At 43.0% G+C, this 19991-nt stretch overlaps 3 protein-coding genes across 3 annotated transcripts in view; 2 read left to right on the top strand and 1 right to left on the bottom strand.

Annotated features, from left to right (window-relative positions):
* On the bottom strand, positions 1-3667 carry LOC135610910 (probable xyloglucan glycosyltransferase 9). The gene is made up of 5 exons (XM_065105945.1): positions 2711-3667; positions 2307-2615; positions 1931-2221; positions 1720-1833; positions 1-917 (listed from the first exon to the last, which is right to left on the bottom strand). Exons 1-5 carry the CDS (start codon positions 3488-3490, stop codon positions 297-299), a joined length of 2115 nt encoding a protein of 704 aa, XP_064962017.1. The 5' UTR covers positions 3491-3667; the 3' UTR covers positions 1-296.
* Positions 3668-15818: 12151 nt separating this feature from the next.
* LOC103982935 (pathogenesis-related protein 1) lies at positions 15819-16467 on the top strand. The gene has a single exon (XM_009400035.3). The coding sequence runs from the start codon at positions 15861-15863 to the stop codon at positions 16350-16352; it is 492 nt and encodes a 163-aa protein (XP_009398310.3). The 5' UTR covers positions 15819-15860; the 3' UTR covers positions 16353-16467.
* Positions 16468-19959: 3492 nt separating this feature from the next.
* The window catches only part of LOC135609211 (pathogenesis-related protein 1-like), a 712-nt gene continuing 680 nt past the window's right edge, over positions 19960-19991 (top strand). The window contains exon 1 of the mRNA XM_065102313.1: positions 19960-19991. This exon is cut by the window's right edge and continues 680 nt beyond it. The gene's annotated coding sequence lies outside the window, so the exon portion shown is untranslated.

Genomic DNA, 19991 nt, shown 5'->3' with positions numbered 1-19991 from the left:
TGAAAGAAAGCAAAAAGAAGAGAATTTTCACTTTGGTGAACATCTCATCTTCCTGTAATAGTTGTGTTGGAGCTGTTACATCTTCTTACTTGGGAATTCACATGGTAGTGATTCACCCAAGTTTATTTTACTCTCTAACATCAAAATTTCTTACAAATGAATGATAGCTGAAAGAAAAAGAACATCCTTGTTATCTCCACTCAGAAGAAGTATTACTTGCAGTGATCCCTCTCGAAAGTAATGTTCTTCAATATGATGAGTGGCTGTACTGGTAAATCCAATCTTCACCAACTCCTTCAATCGACTTGTTCGCCTATCAGATCAAGACCCACCAGTAGAAATGAGATCCCCTGGAAAAGGAGGAAGTAGAAATGGATACCCTGCGCCGACAGCAAGCTCCGAGCTGACGCAGTTAAGAGTAGGAAAGCAAGCGCTAGCTCCTTCCGATAAATCCTGTTATGCTTTCTCTTCATCTCCCTTTCAGGCTGCGGTTTTCCGTTTGCGATGGCTTCAAGATTAGGCAGGGAGACATGTCGTTGCTGCTTGAGCTCCTTCTTCGCGAGAGAAATAAGATCGCCCTCGGAGGAACGACCGGACTTCTTGGTCACCACCCACTCGTAGGCACTTCCGAGCTGGAAGAGACCCGAGATTATCGCGTTGAACTTAGTCACCGACATGGTGTTCTCGAAGAGAAGATACGGGACGATAAAAGGGAAGGATCTTGCGGCTGGGAGGATGTTGAGGAAGGACATGGTTGCAGGAATGTAACACACCACCCATGCAGGGAGCTCAGCTTCCGGAACAAACATTGTTAATGGAAGGACAATGCAGAACAAGGTGAAGGAATAGAAAGGTAAGACGAGTTTCCGGAGGAGGAAGAACAGAAATATCAAGTTGGACTTCTTCCAGAACCCAATCTGAAATAGATACAACACTTGTTAGCTCAAAAGAAATCGCATTTAACCTACATTTCGGCAAGAAATATTCGGTAATAACACAATCGAGACTTAGTTGAACTGCTGAAAATTTCAGTAGCTTTAGCTCTATTAAGTATCAACACACAGTGATAAAGAGACTGAAAATAACTGCTCTAGAAGTTGCGGCAATTCGCATTCCAATTCAGCAAAATAGAAAAGAGAACCGGAAATAAGCGATCGAAACAGTTCAGTTATCAAAACCGGGCAATTGAATTCTGAACATTACAGTAATCCAATTGCCAACTTCTGAACATTATAGTAGTCTTCTGCAATTTCCTAACGATCGGACACATGCTCGAGAGCAAGATCCTCCGCGAAGTATAGCATAGATTTGTACAAAGTTAGTGTGTACATATCTAAACATACAACATATAATGAGGAAATCATCATTAGGTCAATAAATAGAATAATGCTTATGCGCTACGATAGTATCTTCAGATATTGCCATTGTAACTAAATATAGCTGAAAGATATCATGATAAGAACGCAAATCAGGGATCGAGAATGCAGTCACTATTCAGTTTTCAGCTAATTTATGCACTGATGTTGTATGTCAATTACATGAAAATATGTCAATTAAATTTGATCAAAACAGGAGCTTAATTGAGATGGTCATATCCTCCAACAATTAACCAGCTGGTTGGTTATCTCTAAGATAAGATAATCGACAAAGTTCACAAGTATAGAATAAGCTTCAATGCTTTGAAGTAAAGCTTCTCAGATTCTGGTTTGTAGATCATACCTTAGATCTGAGAATGTCCGGCAAGCTGAGCCTAAACAGCTGCATAGGACCAGAGTGCCATCGATGCTGCTGCTTCCTGTAAGCTTCGTACGACTCTGGCAACTCGCATTGGCACTGAACAGAGTGCATAGACATGAGAAGAAGTCTAATACTTCCATCAAGCACTGCAAATTCAAGAAATGTCAGGTTATCCAAAGAATTCTCGTCATACCTCCACGTCGTTGAGGAATATGAACTTCCATCCTTTGAGATGAGCTCGCACCGCGATGTCCATGTCCTCGACTGTCGTCCTCTCCAACCATCCTCCTGCATCCTCTAGTGCCTTGATCCTCCAGACTCCTGCCGTGCCATTGAACCCAAAGAAGTTGATGAAGGCCCCATTCACCTGCTGCTCCACCTCAAAATGGAAGCAGAGGTTAATGTTCTGAAGCCGGGTCAGCAAATTCTCATCTTTGTTCACGAATGACCACCTTGCCTGCACCAATCCCAACTCCTCGTTGTCCTGTAAACACGAGCAAACCAGAGTTACCATCAAATGTTGAGTTTTATAACCAAAGAGATGAAGCTGAGCTCAGACGACTCGATACCTTGAAATGAGGCACAGTCCGCTTCAAGAAGTCGGGCAACGGATTGAAGTCGGCGTCGAAGATGGTGACGAACTCGTAGTCTTTGACGTAGCTACAATTCATGGCTGACTTGAGGTTTCCAGCCTTGTAACCATCTCGAACCACTCGGTGCCTGTAAACAATCCGAGCCCCGTTCTGCTGCCACTTCTCCACCTCCTCCTTGATCAAAGCCTGTGTTGTGGGATCGTCGGAGTCATCCAACACCTGAATTAGAATGTTGGACTTTGGCCAATCCAAATTACACACTGCAGCAATCGATTGCTGATACACCTGCAAAATGGCAAGAATAATCCGCAAATATGGTAATTTTGGCTCAAAACTCTCAAATCCAACTCGCAAGGATCCAAGCTTTGTACTAAGCTTACCTCTTTCTCGTTGCACATGGGTATCTGGACAAGAACCATTGGGTAGTCCTCGCCGCCGGATTCAAGGTCCTTGGAGGTTCCCGTGGCGCTCTTGGGAATGGGCTTTATCCCTTTGAAGCGTATCCAGAAGCATCCGAGGCAGAGGATGAGGCGGTCGGCGCTTTGGATGAGGAAGAGGATGACGCAGGCGTCAGCGAGGAACTGGAGCGGCGGGGCGATGTACTCCACGCGGAAGCGCACCCACCCGCCGTAGAGCGACTCGAGAAGCCCCCGGACGCCGAGGGACGAAGGAAGAAGCAAATGTTTCGTCTCCGCGGCGCCCAAATGCCAGCCTTTGAGGTACGCCGCCACCTCGAGCCCGAGCAGGACGACGGAGAGGCAGAGGAAGGCCTTGATGCAGGAGTAAAATCGCGACCGCAGCAAAGGGCTCTCCTCCGGGGAGAAGACGGCGGCGTCGGAGTCCGTCCGACCGGACGCGACGCGACGGCGCACGGCGGATGCGACGCGGACGGCGGCGGAGGCGAGGGAGGTGAGACAGCCCGCTGCGCGGTGGGCCTTGAGGAGGAGCACCCACGTGATCTGCTTCGCGTTCCTCTCCCGGGCACCCTTCCTCGCCCCTCTACCGGCGGCGGCGAACTCCTCGCCGGCCACGACGGCACACTCATCGTCGTCGTCAGGGGACGATATCTCCGCGATGGACCAGTTGGGGTTCTGCATCTTGACTACCACCGGCGTCCCCCGGTGGGCCTCCTCGTTCCACCACCCGATCGGCGGCGCCATTACTTACCTTCCCTACTTTTCGAACACGATCAAGAACCAAACTTTCTTATATACCCGGCGTCGGGGGTTGACTTACACCTCGGATCCGAGCGGTTGTCGGCCGGAAGCGAGGGTCACGACAGCAATGCGACTTCCTCCGCCGGAAGCGCGCGAAAAGGCGGGACTTTTGCCTCAGAGGCTGAGAGAGGAGAGTGTGTCTAGATAGGAACAGGAGCGCCTACTTTATAGGCGCGGCCATCTATAAGACGGGCACGACAAAGACAACCCGAGGAAGGGAATACAAGAACAGCTCAGCACGTCCACTGCCGATCTGTACATAAGAAAACACAATTAAAGAACAGGAGAGAGGTGGAAAAGAAAGCATCAGAAAGGCGAGATTTTTACTGCCTCTCACATCATTGGTACGCCGAATTAAGACACACATGGATCGAGCTAATCAATCAGTCAATTAATCTCATCATCATCTGAAGAACTCGGGAAGATTAATGAGGGAGAAGGAAAGATACGGTAAAAATCTTGAAATTACTAATCAGCCACAATCAATCAATAGCTGGGATTGACATCCTACAACTAGTCAAAAGAACTTATCAAACTGTGGTATCCAATCATGCTTTTGTTGCTAAAGATAAAACAATAAAAAGTCGAGCCTTTAATAGCTGGTAATCAGAGCTTTCACGGTGGAGAACGGTGCAGCGTGAGCACCGACACATGAAGGTGACAACAGACTCGTAGTAAGAGGTGCTTCCTCTTGATGACAGCTACAGCTAACACACAAATCAATAAGCCTACAGCACTAATTTTGTACTGTTATGCAAAAACAGATCATAATCTTTATAATAACTAAATTAATTTAAAAAAATTAATTAGGCCATCTGGCACGTCGAGAAACCTTTCCGAGACGAGCGGCCGGCGCTGTCTCGACCGGACCGGTTCAATCGCCGGCCTGTCACGGAGGAACACATCACTACAACACAGATCATGATGCATCGATCGGCCTTCACTGTGAGATCACAGAGTCTTCCTTGTTCGTCTTGTCACCTTAAAAAATGTCCTTCAGCTTGTCAACAAAACTGCACTCTGTTTGTCTTCTTGCCACTCTGGTCCGCAACTGTGTAAGCCTAACAAGTATATATATATTCAAGAATTCCTTTGAGGATGCCATGTGTTGGACTGTCACTGACATGGCTTGTCATAATGCAGTGTTTGACTCAATAATGGAGTCTAAAAAAAGGAAGCCATTTCCAATGGAACACAATGTATATATATATATATATATATATATATATATATATACCTACAGGATAGGCAGATGTTTCAGAGAAGATTCTATGTATACTGATTATTTAAAGAGGGTGTTTGACATGAACAATTTATTTTCTTGACATGTATTATTATTTTTTAAGGTCAAAAAATAACCAAGTTTTTAAAAAGAAATCACAAGTTTGTTCCACTACAATTAATCACTTCAAACATATTTTAAGATGAGAGTGGAGAAAAGTCAAATAGTTTTTCATGGCTGTTTGAATGTCAAACCCCTATCAAAGAAAAGTTGGGGAACATAATTGGATTAAGCTATATAAAATAAAGATTGTGATATAGAAGAATTCTGTGAAAAAAAAGGGGATTCAAATATAAGGGATGTCAAATGGAAGATCTTAAGAAAGAAGAGGATGTGATTCCCACTTATTCCGAACATTGAGAATTAGGTGGGTCAAATATTATTTGGGCACCACACTCGTAAGGACTAAGTCAAGATTCCAATTGGTTGATATTGTAAAGAGCATTAAGTGCAGTCAAAGAAATATATTTTTGTATATGCATATGCTTTTGTAGGATGGTGTAATTGCTTATACATACGTATGTATGTAATGTTAGACTGCATCAATTTCATGATCACTGCATGCAGAACACATTTATGGATCTTTCTTTGTTCAGACTCCAATTCAATTGCTTCATGCAGTGTTCATGTTGAAGGAAAACATTAATCTCTGTGCATAAATACAAAACCACATGAACTCACATCTACTCTTTCTGTATGGAGATTAAGTGGTTTTTGAGCACATATATCTGAAAATGATAGACATCTACAGAACCAAAACAAAAAAAAGGAGCTTTCATCTTTTCAACCACTTATCTCCCCCCATAAAAGTAGAAAATATGTCTTCTTCTGATCCAAGGCAGCATTATCTTGAAGAATCCATGAAAATGAAAACAAAGGAGTTGGTTGGTGATGATGATGTACTAGTTGATCATGTATAATTGGTACTGAGTGAGTGGATTAGATGATGTAAACATAAATATAATCAAAACATTTGCCACTTTGAAACTGTGAGTAACCTATTTAGTGATCCTGTTTCTGAACTAATAATTGCATGTTAATCTACACAAGTCAACTCTAGAATAGAGCAACAAGTCAACTGTAGAACAGAGCAATATACTTGAGTGGCAAAGTGATAACATCTTATTGCAAGTGAAGGGTGCTAATAAATAAATCTAAATATAAAATAAATATGATATATATCTAAGATATTTTATTTTAAAATATGACTTTGATATCAAGTGTAACCATAAAAATTATAATTATATTATTATGTAAAAAAACTTTAATCCTAGAAACTTGAACTGATAGATGAAAGATTATGATTGCGTATCTTTTGATGCTCTTTAACAAATTTTTATCTGATTGCAAGTAGACCATCGCAAAAAAAACAATGACGTCGATCGTCAATGAAGATTAAACTCGTCTTCTCTTTTTTTTTTTCGAAATCGTCTGAGAGAAGATAGAGTTTTTTTTAATCGAAATCATCGGAATCCTATTAACTTACTTTCTATTAATCAATAATTATAATAAAAAAATTTAATTAGATCTATATTTATCTTACGCTAATTATATAAGACTATATAATCTAACAATATCAGCACTAAATAAATTCTCTCTTAATATCATCGAACCCATAAAACTGCTAGTCATAGGTGCCCAGCAAGCCAATCACGTGAGTGATGGCACGTGTGACTTGATACAGAATCTTTTTGCTTATTATATTTTGGCGTATATCACTTTATAACTATTGCATAAATGCATATATATTGTGATGTCCTTGGATTTGTGCAATGGGAATCGGATCGTGATGAGATCACGATAATGAGATCGATTCACCTTTAAATACATATCCTAAATAATCCCGGTCATAGGTTACTCGAGAGGGACATCGTGATAACCGGATAGACTGGTGTGCTGTATACCCGTCCATATGATGGATGCAGCTGGTCTCATAGCTGCTCGTGTAGGGACACTAGGGATACAGTACAGGTGCTCATTGTAGAATGAGTTCACTGATTGATCCGCTTACGGAATGCTGGATGGTTGATGATGCCTTATTGTCAGACAGCGATTCCATAGTCCTAGTGGTGTATCTGGTCCTTAGACTTGAGACACCAAGGATGTCCTGTATGAGTGCTCCACTCTTTGATACCAGACTTATAGGTTTGACTGTTCTCAGATCTAGTACAGCTGGTCATTGGGAGTGGTAGTCGACCTTACGAGGGCTATTGAGTGTCGACAGAGGATCATCCACTCTCGGCGTCATGAGAGGAATATCCTATGTGTTCTTGCTCAGACAAATCCCTGGCCAGGGTCATTCGGGTTGAGAGAGAAAGAGTTCTCCGGGAGAATCCGATTAGAGCGAGACTCGAGTAGAAACCGTATGGGTCTGACAGCACCATGCTCGATATACGGTCTCTGGGATATTAGATGGATGAGGGACTATAGGTACATGGTAACTGAGGACAGACAGGTCCAATGGATTGGATTCCCCTGTATCGTCTGGGGACTACGGCGTAGTGGCCTAGTACTTCCGTAGTCGATGAGTCGAGTGAATTATTACAGAGATAATAATTCACTAAGTTAGAAGGAGTTCTGACAGGTATGACTCACGGCCAGCTCGATATTGGGCCTAGAGGGTCACACACATATGGTAGGCATTGCGATGAGTAGAGGTTCGGATATGAGATATCCGACGGAGCCCTTGTCTTATTGGATGCAGATCCAATACCCACTAGGGAAAGGACCCATTAGGGTTTTGACACGGGATCTCTATAAATAGGAGGGATTCACAGCCTCATAGGCTAGAGTCTTTGCTTGCCCTTCCTATTCTCCTCTCCCTCTCCACCTCAGAGTAGGCCTGGAGTTTTGAGGAGCGTCGTCGCAACCCTGCTGTGTGGATCACCGCTAGAGAGGAGGACGCTTGACCTCCTTCACCCTCTCCTAAGGATCTGCAAGGAAACAGGGATATACGATCTCCCTAGGTAACACAATCTCTATACGCAGTTTTGTGTTTTGCGGATTTTGCGCACCAATCTTCGCACGACGACGAACATCTTTTTGGGAATCTGGGATTTGTTTTTCTTGTTCTTCCGCTGCGCATATGATGTCGCCCCCTCAATGATTTCCCAACAGTGGTATCAGAGCCAGGTTGTTCGTGCGAATGATTGGTTTTGAACTGCGTGTATTGTGTTTAGGAAGAAAATTGACGTCAAAATCGTTGACGCAAAAGCGAGGAAGGGCAGCAACAGTTGCTGCCCTCGATCTGCATGCCTGCAGCCACCTGCAGCGGCAGCCGCAGCCGCAGCCAGGCAGCACAGCGCCGGCGCATGCGCAAGCGCTGTGCCTGCAGCAGCCGGCCGGCGGCCTGCTTGCAGCAGGCTTGCCGCCGGCGGGGCTGGCAACCCACGGGCAGAGGCGCCGCAGGGCAGCGGCGCCTGCCGCCGAAAGGAAGCGGCGTCTGCCGCCGCTGCTCCCGCGGGCGGAACTCCCCCCACAGGGGCGGCCGCCCGGCGGGACAGCACCGCCTGCGGAGGCAGCGGCGCCCGAAGGGGGCGCCCACCCGCAGCGGCATCGCCGCCAGCGGGCGTGCCGTCTGCAGGCGAGGGCAGCGCCCTCGCCCCGCCGCACAGGCCGCCGCCAGCAGGGTGGCGGCGGCGGCAGCGGCAGCAGAAAGAGGGAATTAGGGTTTTCTGAAAAAAAGACAGTTTTGCCCCTCGGAATTTGAGAAATTCCAGTTTCTGTCTTTTGTCCAAATTACGAAAATACCCTTAGGAATTGAGAAATTCCCTATATGTCCCTGATTTCAGAAAAATATTAATTAATTAAAAGATTTAGTTGATTATTATTTTTTATTATTATCTAGTAGTCCTACATGATGATGATTATTTATACATGTGATGTATGATGTGTGGACGGATGATCATGGACCGTGTGATGTGTGTACTTGTGATTATTATTATTGAGGTCTGCGAACCTCCATTATATTTCTCGTTTATTGTCGGGCCTGCGTGCCTATGATTAAGTTGTAATCACATGAGGAGGCGCAGCGGGAGCGTGGATGCGACAGCAGGACCCACGAGACGAACGATCCTGATGCATGGAGATGCATCAAGATGTCGACGAAACCGACGAGGACGAGATGGACGATCACAGGGCATGGAGATGCACCGTTGCACACATAGATCTTGATGTGAGTGATTAGGCCTACTGGCTCGGGCCTAATCATATTAGGTTGTGGTCCATGATCATCTGATGTGATTGATTATACACATACTAGATATGTATATATATTTGCATGCGATGTAGATATATATTAAATATGTATATGTGTGACATGTCATATTAGGAGACCAAATTATAGAAACATCTCTCGATAATATTAAGTCGGTAAACGTGAGGCAATTAGATTGACCCACGTGGCCTTCCATCGTTATGAGTAGGAACCGAATCCCGGTGTAGGTTGAGTTGGTCGAGTCCCTCGAGACTCACCTATATCGCGATTCGCTATCTTGCTTACGACATAGAGATGTCACCGGTGACCTGAGGACATGGTATGCTTGGTCGAGTCCCTCGAGGGTATATCATCAAATCAGACTCATCTTGTAACGAAGGTGTTGACTTAACCGAGCATCATGGTTGGTCGAGTCCCTCGAGGCCATGGTGATTCGGAGGCCGAACAGGACGGGAATCACAAGGAGTTGTGATCGGTAAGAGTTGCCTACCTTTTAGGCTTAGTGTGATTGGTCGAGTCCCTCGAGGTTACACTAAGACGCTGATTGGATCCTGATCCCCACTAGAAGTCTGCCGGAGACTTCCGTTTCACGTGCTGAGGGTGTCGCGTGACTCGTTAGTAAAATAGTGGGAGCATATTAAGATAGAAGTCCATATCTTGATAGTTTATTTCTTGCAAAATCTGCATGTTATTCATTTTGCTACATCTTTATTTTCAGAAAATGTCGCTTTCAAATCCCTTACGTGGCATACTTGATGTCAACCGCCTCACTGGTCCAAATTATACGGATTGGCTCCGTAACTTGAGAATTGTTCTCACAGCGGAGAAAATCGTGTACGTCCTTGATACAGTGATGCCTACGCCCGAAGAAGGGGCAAGCGAGGATGAGATCGCTCGCTACGTGAAGTACATTGATGACTCCACTCTTGCTCAGTGCTATATGTTGGGCTCTATGACTCCAGAGTTACAAAGACAACATGAAAAGATGGATGCCAGATCCATTCTCCTACATGTCCGTAAATTGTTTGAGGAACAGGGAAGGACTCAACGATATGAGATATCCAAGAGCCTTTTCCGCGCTAGGATGACTGAGGGGACACCGGTTCAGAACCATGTCCTAAAGATGATTGAGTGGATAGAGAAACTCACAGGTCTAGGAATGGTCCTAGAGGATAACTTGTGTGTGGACATTGTGCTTCAGTCCCTACCAGATTCCTTTTCACAGTTCATAATGAATTTTAATATGAACAAGCTTGAGGTGACTCTCCCAGAGCTCCTCAATATGTTGAGGGAGGCAGAGAGTACTATTAAGAAAGAGAAGCCAGTTCTCTACACTGGTGAGACCAGAAAGAAAAGGAAAGCAGAAAGGTCCCTTAAGAAGGGAAAGGGCAAGGGCAAACAAGGTAAAGCAAAGGTTGCTAAGAAAGACCCAACAAAGGACAAAGGCCAGTGCTTCCACTGTGGTAAAGATGGGCACTGGAAGAGAAACTGCAAAGAGTACCTTGCAGAAAGGACGAAACAAAAGCTTGATGAAGCTTCAGGTACATTCATGATCAGTCTCCATTTGTCAGACTCTTATGATAACACATGGGTATTAGATACCGGTAGTGCTTATCATATATGCAATTCGTTGCAGGTTCTGGCAAGGCCTAGGAGACTAGAGAGAGGCGAGATGGACCTAAAGATGGGTAATGGAGCAAAAGTTGCTGTATTAGCTGTTGGCGAGGTCGCTCTACATCTGCCTAGTGGAGCTTTTATTGCATTAGATGCATGTTATTTTGTTCCTTCTATTATCAAAAACATTATTTCCATTTCATGTTTAACAGTTAGTGGATATAAATTTGTTTTTGAGAACAATGGTTGTTCGATATTATTAGATGATAAGATCATCACGAAAGGAACAGTGCATAATGGTTTATTTATGTTAGACACCACTCCACATATCATGAATGTAAATGTGTCTAAGAGGAAACGAGATGAGGTGAACAATGCATACCTGTGGCATTGTAGGCTAGGTCACATCCATGGAAGAAGGATTCAAAAGTTGCTAAATGATGGATATTTAGATCCATTCGACTATGTGTCATATGCAACTTGTGAGCCTTGCATTCGTGGAAAACTGACCAACTCTCCATTTAGTGGAACTGGAGAGAGAGCCACTGAGTTGTTGGAACTCATACATAGTGATGTATGTGGACCCATGTCAACTCATGCCATTGGAGGTTACTCCTACTTCATTACATTTATTGATGATTTCTCAAGGTATGGATATGTGTACTTAATGAAGTACAAGTCCGAGGCCTTTGAGAAATTCAGAGAGTATAAGAATGAGGTGGAGAACCAGACTGGAAAGAGTATCAAAACTCTTCGATCAGATCGAGGAGGTGAGTACTTAAGTACATAGTTTACTCACTTCCTCAAGGACCATGGGATATTATCCCAATGGACACCTCCTTATACACCTCAGCTCAATGGTGTCTCTGAAAGGAGAAATCGTACATTATTAGATATGGTACGGTCCATGATGAGTTTCGCTGACCTACCCATCTCATTCTGGGGATATGCCCTAGAAACCGCAGCTTACCTTCTGAACAGAGTTCCAACTAAGTCGGTAGTGTCTACACCATATGAGATATGGAAAGGGAAGAAGCCTGATCTTAAGGTTGTTAAGATTTGGGGCTGTTCTGCCCATGTTAAAAGACACAACCCCGATAAGTTAGAATCAAGGACAGAGCGATGCAAATTTGTGGGATACCCCAAGGAAACTTGTGGGTATTATTTCTATCATCTCGAGGACCAAAAGGTCTTTGTAGCTAAGAGAGCAGTGTTCCTTGAGAAGGAACACATTCTTGGCGGAGACAGTGGGAGAATGATAGAGTTGAGCGAAGTTAGGGAACCAAGCTCAAGCACCACTCTACAGCCCGAGTCTGTTCAGGTACCTAATACACAAGTATCAACTTTACGCAGGTCTGATAGAGTATCCCATCCTCCTGAGAGATATGTGGGACATATTAGAGCAGAGGATGTAGAGGATATTGATCCTCAGACCTACGAGGAGGCTATTATGAGTATAGACTCCGGGAAGTGGAAAGAAGCCATGAATTCTGAGATGGATTCTATGTACTCCAATAAGGTTTGGAACCTAGTTGATGCACCCGAAGGTATTGTACCCATCGGTTGCAAGTGGATCTTTAAGAAAAAGATCGGAGTAGATGGAAAGGTAGAGACCTATAAAGCAAGGCTAGTGGCTAAGGGGTATCGTCAAAGGCAAGGTGTTGACTACGACGAAACTTTCTCACCCGTAGCAATGCTAAAATCCATCAGAATTCTATTGGCTATTGCAGCACACTATGATTATGAGATCTGGCAGATGGATGTGAAAACCGCATTCCTCAACGGGAACCTGGAGGAGGAGGTGTATATGATGCAACCTGAGGGATTCGTGTCCAAGAACTGCCCAGATAAGGTGTGTAGGTTGCTTAGATCCATTTATGGACTAAAGCAAGCTTCCCGAAGTTGGAACATAAGATTTGATGAGGCAATCAGATCTTATGACTTCGTTAAGAACGAAGATGAGCCTTGTGTGTACAGAAAGGTAAGAGGGAGCGCTATCACCTTTTTGGTGTTATATGTGGATGACATCCTCATCATTGGGAATGACGTAGGAATGCTATCCACAGTAAAGACTTGGTTATCTAGACACTTCTCCATAAAGGACTTAGGGGAAGCATCTTATATCTTGGGGATTAGAATCTATAGAGATAGATCCAAGAGGATGCTTGGCTTGTCCCAGTCCAGGTACATAGTAACCATTGTCAAAAGGTTTGGCATGGAAAATTCCAAAGGGCAAACATGAATATGATACCTTATGCTTCAGCAATAGGGTCTATCATGTATGCCATGCTATGTACTAGGCCTGATATAGCGCATGCTCTGAGTGTCACGAGCAGGTATCAGGCGGATCCAGGCTTGGAGCACTGGAAAGCAGTAAAGTGTATCCTTAAGTACTTGAGAAGGACTAAGGATCTTTTACTAGTATATGGAGGCAATAGCCTTAAGGTTGAAGGCTACACTGACTCAAGTTTTCAGTCTGATGTCGATGATAGCAAGTCGAATTCAGGATATGTGTTTACCTTGAATGGAGGAGCAGTGTGCTGGAAGAGTTCCAAGCAAGATACCACTGCTGACTCGACCACAGAGGCGGAGTACATTGCTGCATCAGATGCAGCAAAGGAGGGAGTCTGGGTGAAGAAGTTCATCACAGATTTGGGAGTCGATACAGATAGCGACAAGTCGACTTCCTTATATTGCGACAACTATGGGGTGATTACTCAAATAAGGGAACCCGGGTCTTATCAGAAGTGTTCTGAGGAGGTTCCAGCTTATAAGAGAGATCGTGACCCGAGGAGATGTAGCAGTGGAAAAAGTTCCATCCGAAGATAACATTGCAGATCCACTGACAAAGCCGTTGTCTCAGATTGTCTTTGAGCGTCACAGGGGTCTGATGGGGATCAGACACATAGGTGATTGGCTTTAGGTCAAGTGGGAGATTGCTAGTCATAGGTGCCCAGCAAGCCAATCACGTGAGTGATGGCACGTGTGACTTGATACAGAATCTTTTTGCTTATTATATTTTGGCGTATATCACTTTATAACTATTGCATAAATGCATATATATTGTGATGTCCTTGGATTTGTGCAATGGGAATCGGATCGTGATGAGATCACGATAATGAGATCGATTCACCTTTAAATACATATCCTAAATAATCCCGGTCATAGGTTACTCGAGAGGGACATCGTGATAACCGGATAGACTGGTGTGCTGTATACCCGTCCATATGATGGATGCAGCTGGTCTCATAGCTGCTCGTGTAGGGACACTAGGGATACAGTACAGGTGCTCATTGTAGAATGAGTTCACTGATTGATCCGCTTACGGAATGCTGGATGGTTGATGATGCCTTATTGTCAGACAGCGATTCCATAGTCCTAGTGGTGTATCTGGTCCTTAGACTTGAGACACCAAGGATGTCCTGTATGAGTGCTCCACTCTTTGATACCAGACTTATAGGTTTGACTGTTCTCAGATCTAGTACAGCTGGTCATTGGGAGTGGTAGTCGACCTTACGAGGGCTATTGAGTGTCGACAGAGGATCATCCACTCTCGGCGTCATGAGAGGAATATCCTATGTGTTCTTGCTCAGACAAATCCCTGGCCAGGGTCATTCGGGTTGAGAGAGAAAGAGTTCTCCGGGAGAATCCGATTAGAGCGAGACTCGAGTAGAAACCGTATGGGTCTGACAGCACCATGCTCGATATACGGTCTCTGGGATATTAGATGGATGAGGGACTATAGGTACATGGTAACTGAGGACAGACAGGTCCAATGGATTGGATTCCCCTGTATCGTCTGGGGACTACGGCGTAGTGGCCTAGTACTTCCGTAGTCGATGAGTCGAGTGAATTATTACAGAGATAATAATTCACTAAGTTAGAAGGAGTTCTGACAGGTATGACTCACGGCCAGCTCGATATTGGGCCTAGAGGGTCACACACATATGGTAGGCATTGCGATGAGTAGAGGTTCGGATATGAGATATCCGACGGAGCCCTTGTCTTATTGGATGCAGATCCAATACCCACTAGGGAAAGGACCCATTAGGGTTTTGACACGGGATCTCTATAAATAGGAGGGATTCACAGCCTCATAGGCTAGAGTCTTTGCTTGCCCTTCCTATTCTCCTCTCCCTCTCCACCTCAGAGTAGGCCTGGAGTTTTGAGGAGCGTCGTCGCAACCCTGCTGTGTGGATCACCGCTAGAGAGGAGGACGCTTGACCTCCTTCACCCTCTCCTAAGGATCTGCAAGGAAACAGGGATATACGATCTCCCTAGGTAACACAATCTCTATACGCAGTTTTGTGTTTTGCGGATTTTGCGCACCAATCTTCGCACGACGACGAACATCTTTTTGGGAATCTGGGATTTGTTTTTCTTGTTCTTCCGCTGCGCATATGATGTCGCCCCCTCAATGATTTCCCAACAAAAACTACACAGACAAATCAACCTCAAGATCAACAAATCTTCAACCCAGGTAGAAACCACTCATGTGCCCGTGTTTGGGTCAACAAATCAATGTTACAGATGACAAAGATGACTATTTGTCCTATTTCTTTTCCCTTTCTTGAGGTTAATAGGTAGAAAAGTTTATACGGGTCAATCAAATGACTATTTGCCCTCGTCAATCAAATGTGTTTGGGTCAACAAGTCAATGTTATTCTTCCAGCCCTCAAACTCATACAGATCACAAAGATGACTATTTGTCCTATTTCTTTTCCCTTTCTTGAGGTTAATAGGTAGAAATGTTTATACGGGAGCTCTCTCATCATCACTACCCTCTTCTGTTGCTCCCTCATCTCCCTTCCTTGCCACTTCGTAAGCACAGTACTGTTGATGACGTGGCACATGCATGTATGAATCACTTCCTCCATTGTTACGTAAGAACTGAGAATTGCTTTCCCATGGAGACCAGTGACTTCAAAAGTTGAGTAGAAGAATTGGATACCGATGGATGGGAAAGTAGGATATGATAAGCTTCATTTTTCCATGAAACGACATGCACGGACTCATCTCCTTAATTTCCACTACGATGCAGACGGATACCGTCTCGTTGTGGAAGAAAGATGGACTTTTATGCTTCCAGGCGGCTCTCTTTAGCCACGTTAAGCCTGAAATTTTTCGCACCGCTATCGTCTATAAATACCCAAGCTATGATCTCACAGTCTGGGAAAAGAAGAGGAAGGCGATCGAGTAGAATGAGGTCCTCAAACTCAGCTTTGGCTATGCTCTTCGCCGTGGCTCTTGCCATGGCATGCACCGGTATCCTAGCCCAGAACTCGCCCCAGGACTTCGTGAGCCCCCACAACGCCGCCCGCGCCGCCGTCGGCGTCGGCCCCGTGTCGTGGGACAACACCGTCGCGGCGTACGCCCAGAACTACGCCAACCAGCGGGCGGCCGACTGCCAGCTCGTGCACTCCGGTGGGCCGTACGGCGAGAACATCTTCTGGGGCTCCGGCCGCGACTACACGGCGGCAGACGCCGTCAACGCCTGGGTCTCCGAGAAGCAGTACTACGACTACAACAGCAACACGTGCGCCCCTAACAAGGTGTGCGGCCACTACACGCAGGTTGTGTGGCGTTCGTCCACGGCCATCGGCTGCGGCCGTGTGCGCTGCAACAGCGGCGCCATCTTCATCATCTGCAACTACAAACCTCCGGGCAACTATGTGGGGCAGCGCCCTTACTAAGATCACTCAATAACTCCAAGAATAATACACTGTGTTCTTGGGATAAGAACATGGTGCATGCCATGACAATAAATGTGACTTGAGAAGGGAATACATGGATGATGCTTAGATGAAATCAGCTTTGTCGAACATGATACATGGTACGTACATACATATTATAGCACATCTATCAACTTTGGGAAGTATAATTGATCAAAAGTAGACAAGTATACATATACACACAACTTGAATTCTTGCAAATGATGTTCAAGTAATATTTCTAGTACCTTTAATGGCAGCATTATGCTGCTTACTCACCTGTCATGGCAGCATTATGCTGCTTACTCATGGCAGCATATTTCATATAATCACATAATAACTTTTTATATATCTTTTGACTAATTAACTTATTTCATGGCAGCATTATGCTGCTTACTCACCTGTCATCTATCTTCTAATAAGAATCCTCAACATCACAAGAAAACGAGCAACTAGCTGCAGTACTATCAACATCAGTTGCTCTCATCTTTTGCACTTGGGCTTCTAAATGAATCCTCAAGAACATCAAAGACCTGTTTAGGACATTATTGGCATAATTGAATACTTATACAACGAATGATCAGTCATACAGATGCAATAAGCTCACTAATAAGAACATAATATCAAGTTAACTAGTGTGTATGATCATCACATTTGTACATATATGGGGAAAGAAAACAAAGCAAAGCTTGCTTACAGTAGCTTATGCTGTAGGTAGATTTTCTATGCCCGATCTTTACCCTTGATTTGTCAATCTGCTAAACAACCTTGAACAGGAATCAAAAGAAGACCATGCAGAAGGAAGTTAAAAGCACAAGGATACTTGCAACTACTTAAATGACTTTTTATATGATGCAATCAATATTAAGGAAGTTGAATCTAAATCTGTGTCATCCATTTGCTCCTCAAATTGCAATGAAACATGTAAGCACATGATGTCGTAAAAATTGATAAGTTAACAGAGTAATATTCTCAAAGAGAAAGATATATAACAATCCACCATCCCAATTTCTCTGCAGGCACAAAACAGAAGAGTTGCAATATGATTGGTTTTAGAAAGAAAAAAAAGAAGAAACTTTTTGTAGCAAAGCTCACATGTATTGGATGAAGAAAAATGTTGACACCAAAGATGTGAAGCCCACACCCATAAGTAACAGGCCTTATCCATATCAAGCATCCTGATTTAGGTACTTGAGCAAATCATCTTAATAACTTCATTGAGATCCTCAAAACCCTTTCTGTGTCATCCTAAGTACAAAGAAACACATAATCAAAAGTTTTTCTCACTTTATCTTCCACAGGTTACAACTAATATGCTCATCTTTAACACCATAAGAAATATCCCATGGATGCAGCTTTTAACATTTGGCTAGCCTCTCAGGATGCATGCTGATTTATTTGAAGCTTTAAATGCATTTTTGACAAATCACTCTCAGTTTGCCTCTTACTTTCCTTCTCTTTTTTCTTTTAACATATATCAAAACTGAAGCATGGTACTTTTAACCCTGGGGCAGATCTAATGACAAGATAAGACTGGATCTTGTATGCCATTTATCAAAATTCTTTTCAGCCTTTATAAAACAGCTTCAGCCAATAGGAGCCCTGAAATTTTACAGAGCGCTCCTCTGCATGTGGAGTGATCTTGGATATCCCCGACTGGTTCTTCCATAAGAATGGGCTATTCACCAGGGAGTGAGACTTGTGAAGACTCATTGTCTTCTTGCTTCGACGATGGGTTATAGGAGGAGAAGTAGTGGTGTAGTTAATAGAGGAGCTTTTCATGCACTACTTTCTCGACCATTCTGTATCACATGGATAAAAATAAAATATTTATAATTTATTTTTTAATTAATTTTGATAAAAATATTCAGTGTGTTTTGTGATAGAATTTATTATTATTGAATTATAACTACTGAGATAATATTATCAAATCAGAAAGGTAAAATTATAACAAAGATATCAATTGGAAATAATTAATTTCATAAAGGTATAATAGCAATTTTGTAGGTAAGGGCATGCATCACCGCTTGCGGCCAAATCCTACCATCATAGGTTGGAGCAATGCCACCCAAGGCAACTGTTGCCCATGGTGGCAACCGCCCTCAATAGTGCTTCTATGGACAATAAGTTGCCAATGGTATCCCACCAAACAAATGGAGGCATCTTATTTTTGCCGACACGAAAAAATATATTTAGAGACGATATAGAAAAGTATATCGATAATATAGATGAATCTTTCAAATATCATACAATCAAAATTGAACAATATTTTTTCACAAGCAAATATAAATATAAAATATAAATATAAAATAAATCTGATATACTTTTATGATATAAGGTATTTTATTTCAAAATATATCTCTGATACTAATTGTAATTATAAAACTTATAATTATGTTCTTACATGAAAAACTTTAATACCAAAAACAGACCAATTGATCAAAGATTATGATTGCATATTTTTTTATGTTATTTAAAAAATCTTTATCTCATTGCAACTACATCATTGTCTGATTTAAAAGAAATAACGATATCAATCTGCAAGAAAGACTAGACCCGTGTTCTCCTCATTTTTTATTCTTTAAGGATCATTTTAAATAATAAAATTAAATTATGGATTAAGAGAAGGTGATTAAAGGGAGAAAAGAAAAGATATGTAATATCTCAATATATAACTTAACGTTAAGTCATAAATTGAATCTTTGTAAGCTTCTATCTATTTATATTTATATGCGAGAGTATAAGATTTAGTATAAGAAATCAGGAGATTTTCTCTCATCAAGATTATTTTCTAAGGAATTCTAATATGATTAATTTTTTTTATTAATCGATAATTATAATTAAAATTTAATTATATCTATAATATATCTTATCTAATTAAATAAGATTATATAATATAGCAATATCAGCACCAAACAAATTCAAATTCTCTCTTGATACTATTCTGCTTAAGTCATCACACACCCATAAAGGCGACAGAAAAATCAACCTCAAGATCAACAAATCTTCAACCCAAATAGAAACCACTCAATGTGCCCTCGTCAATCAAATGTGTTTGGGTCAACAAGTCAATGTTATTCTTCTAGCCTTCAAACTCGTACAGATCACAAAGATTACTATTTGTCTCTGTCAAGGCAACTATTTATTTTCCCTTTCTTGAGGTTAATATGTATAAAAGTTTACTCGGGAATCACACGGGAGCACTCATCATCGCTACCCTCTTCCATTGCTCCCTCGTCCCCCTTCTTTGCCACTTCGTAAGCACAGTACTGTTGATCACCTGGCACATGCATGCATGAATCACGTCCTCCATTGTTACGTAATTACTGAGATTTGCTTTCCCATTGAGACCAGTGAATGCAAAGGTTGAGTAGAAGTATTGGATACGGCTGGATGGAAAAGTAGGATATGCTTCATTTTTCCATGAAACGAAAGACAGGGACTCATCTCCTTGATTTCCACTACGATGCAGACGGATAGCATCTCGTTGTGGCAAGATGGACTTCTATGATTCCAGGCAGCCCTCCTTCCACGTTAAGCCTGAAATTTTCCGCACCGCTATCGGCTATAAATACCCAAGCTATGATCTCAGAGTCTAGTAAAAGAAGAGGCAAGCGATCG

This window comes from Musa acuminata, chromosome BXJ2-4 (genome assembly GCF_036884655.1).
Source record: "Musa acuminata AAA Group cultivar baxijiao chromosome BXJ2-4, Cavendish_Baxijiao_AAA, whole genome shotgun sequence".
Classification (NCBI taxonomy): domain Eukaryota; kingdom Viridiplantae; phylum Streptophyta; class Magnoliopsida; order Zingiberales; family Musaceae; genus Musa; species Musa acuminata.
Note: the sequence above shows the minus strand (reverse complement) of the source record. Positions and strands in the feature narration are given on the sequence as shown.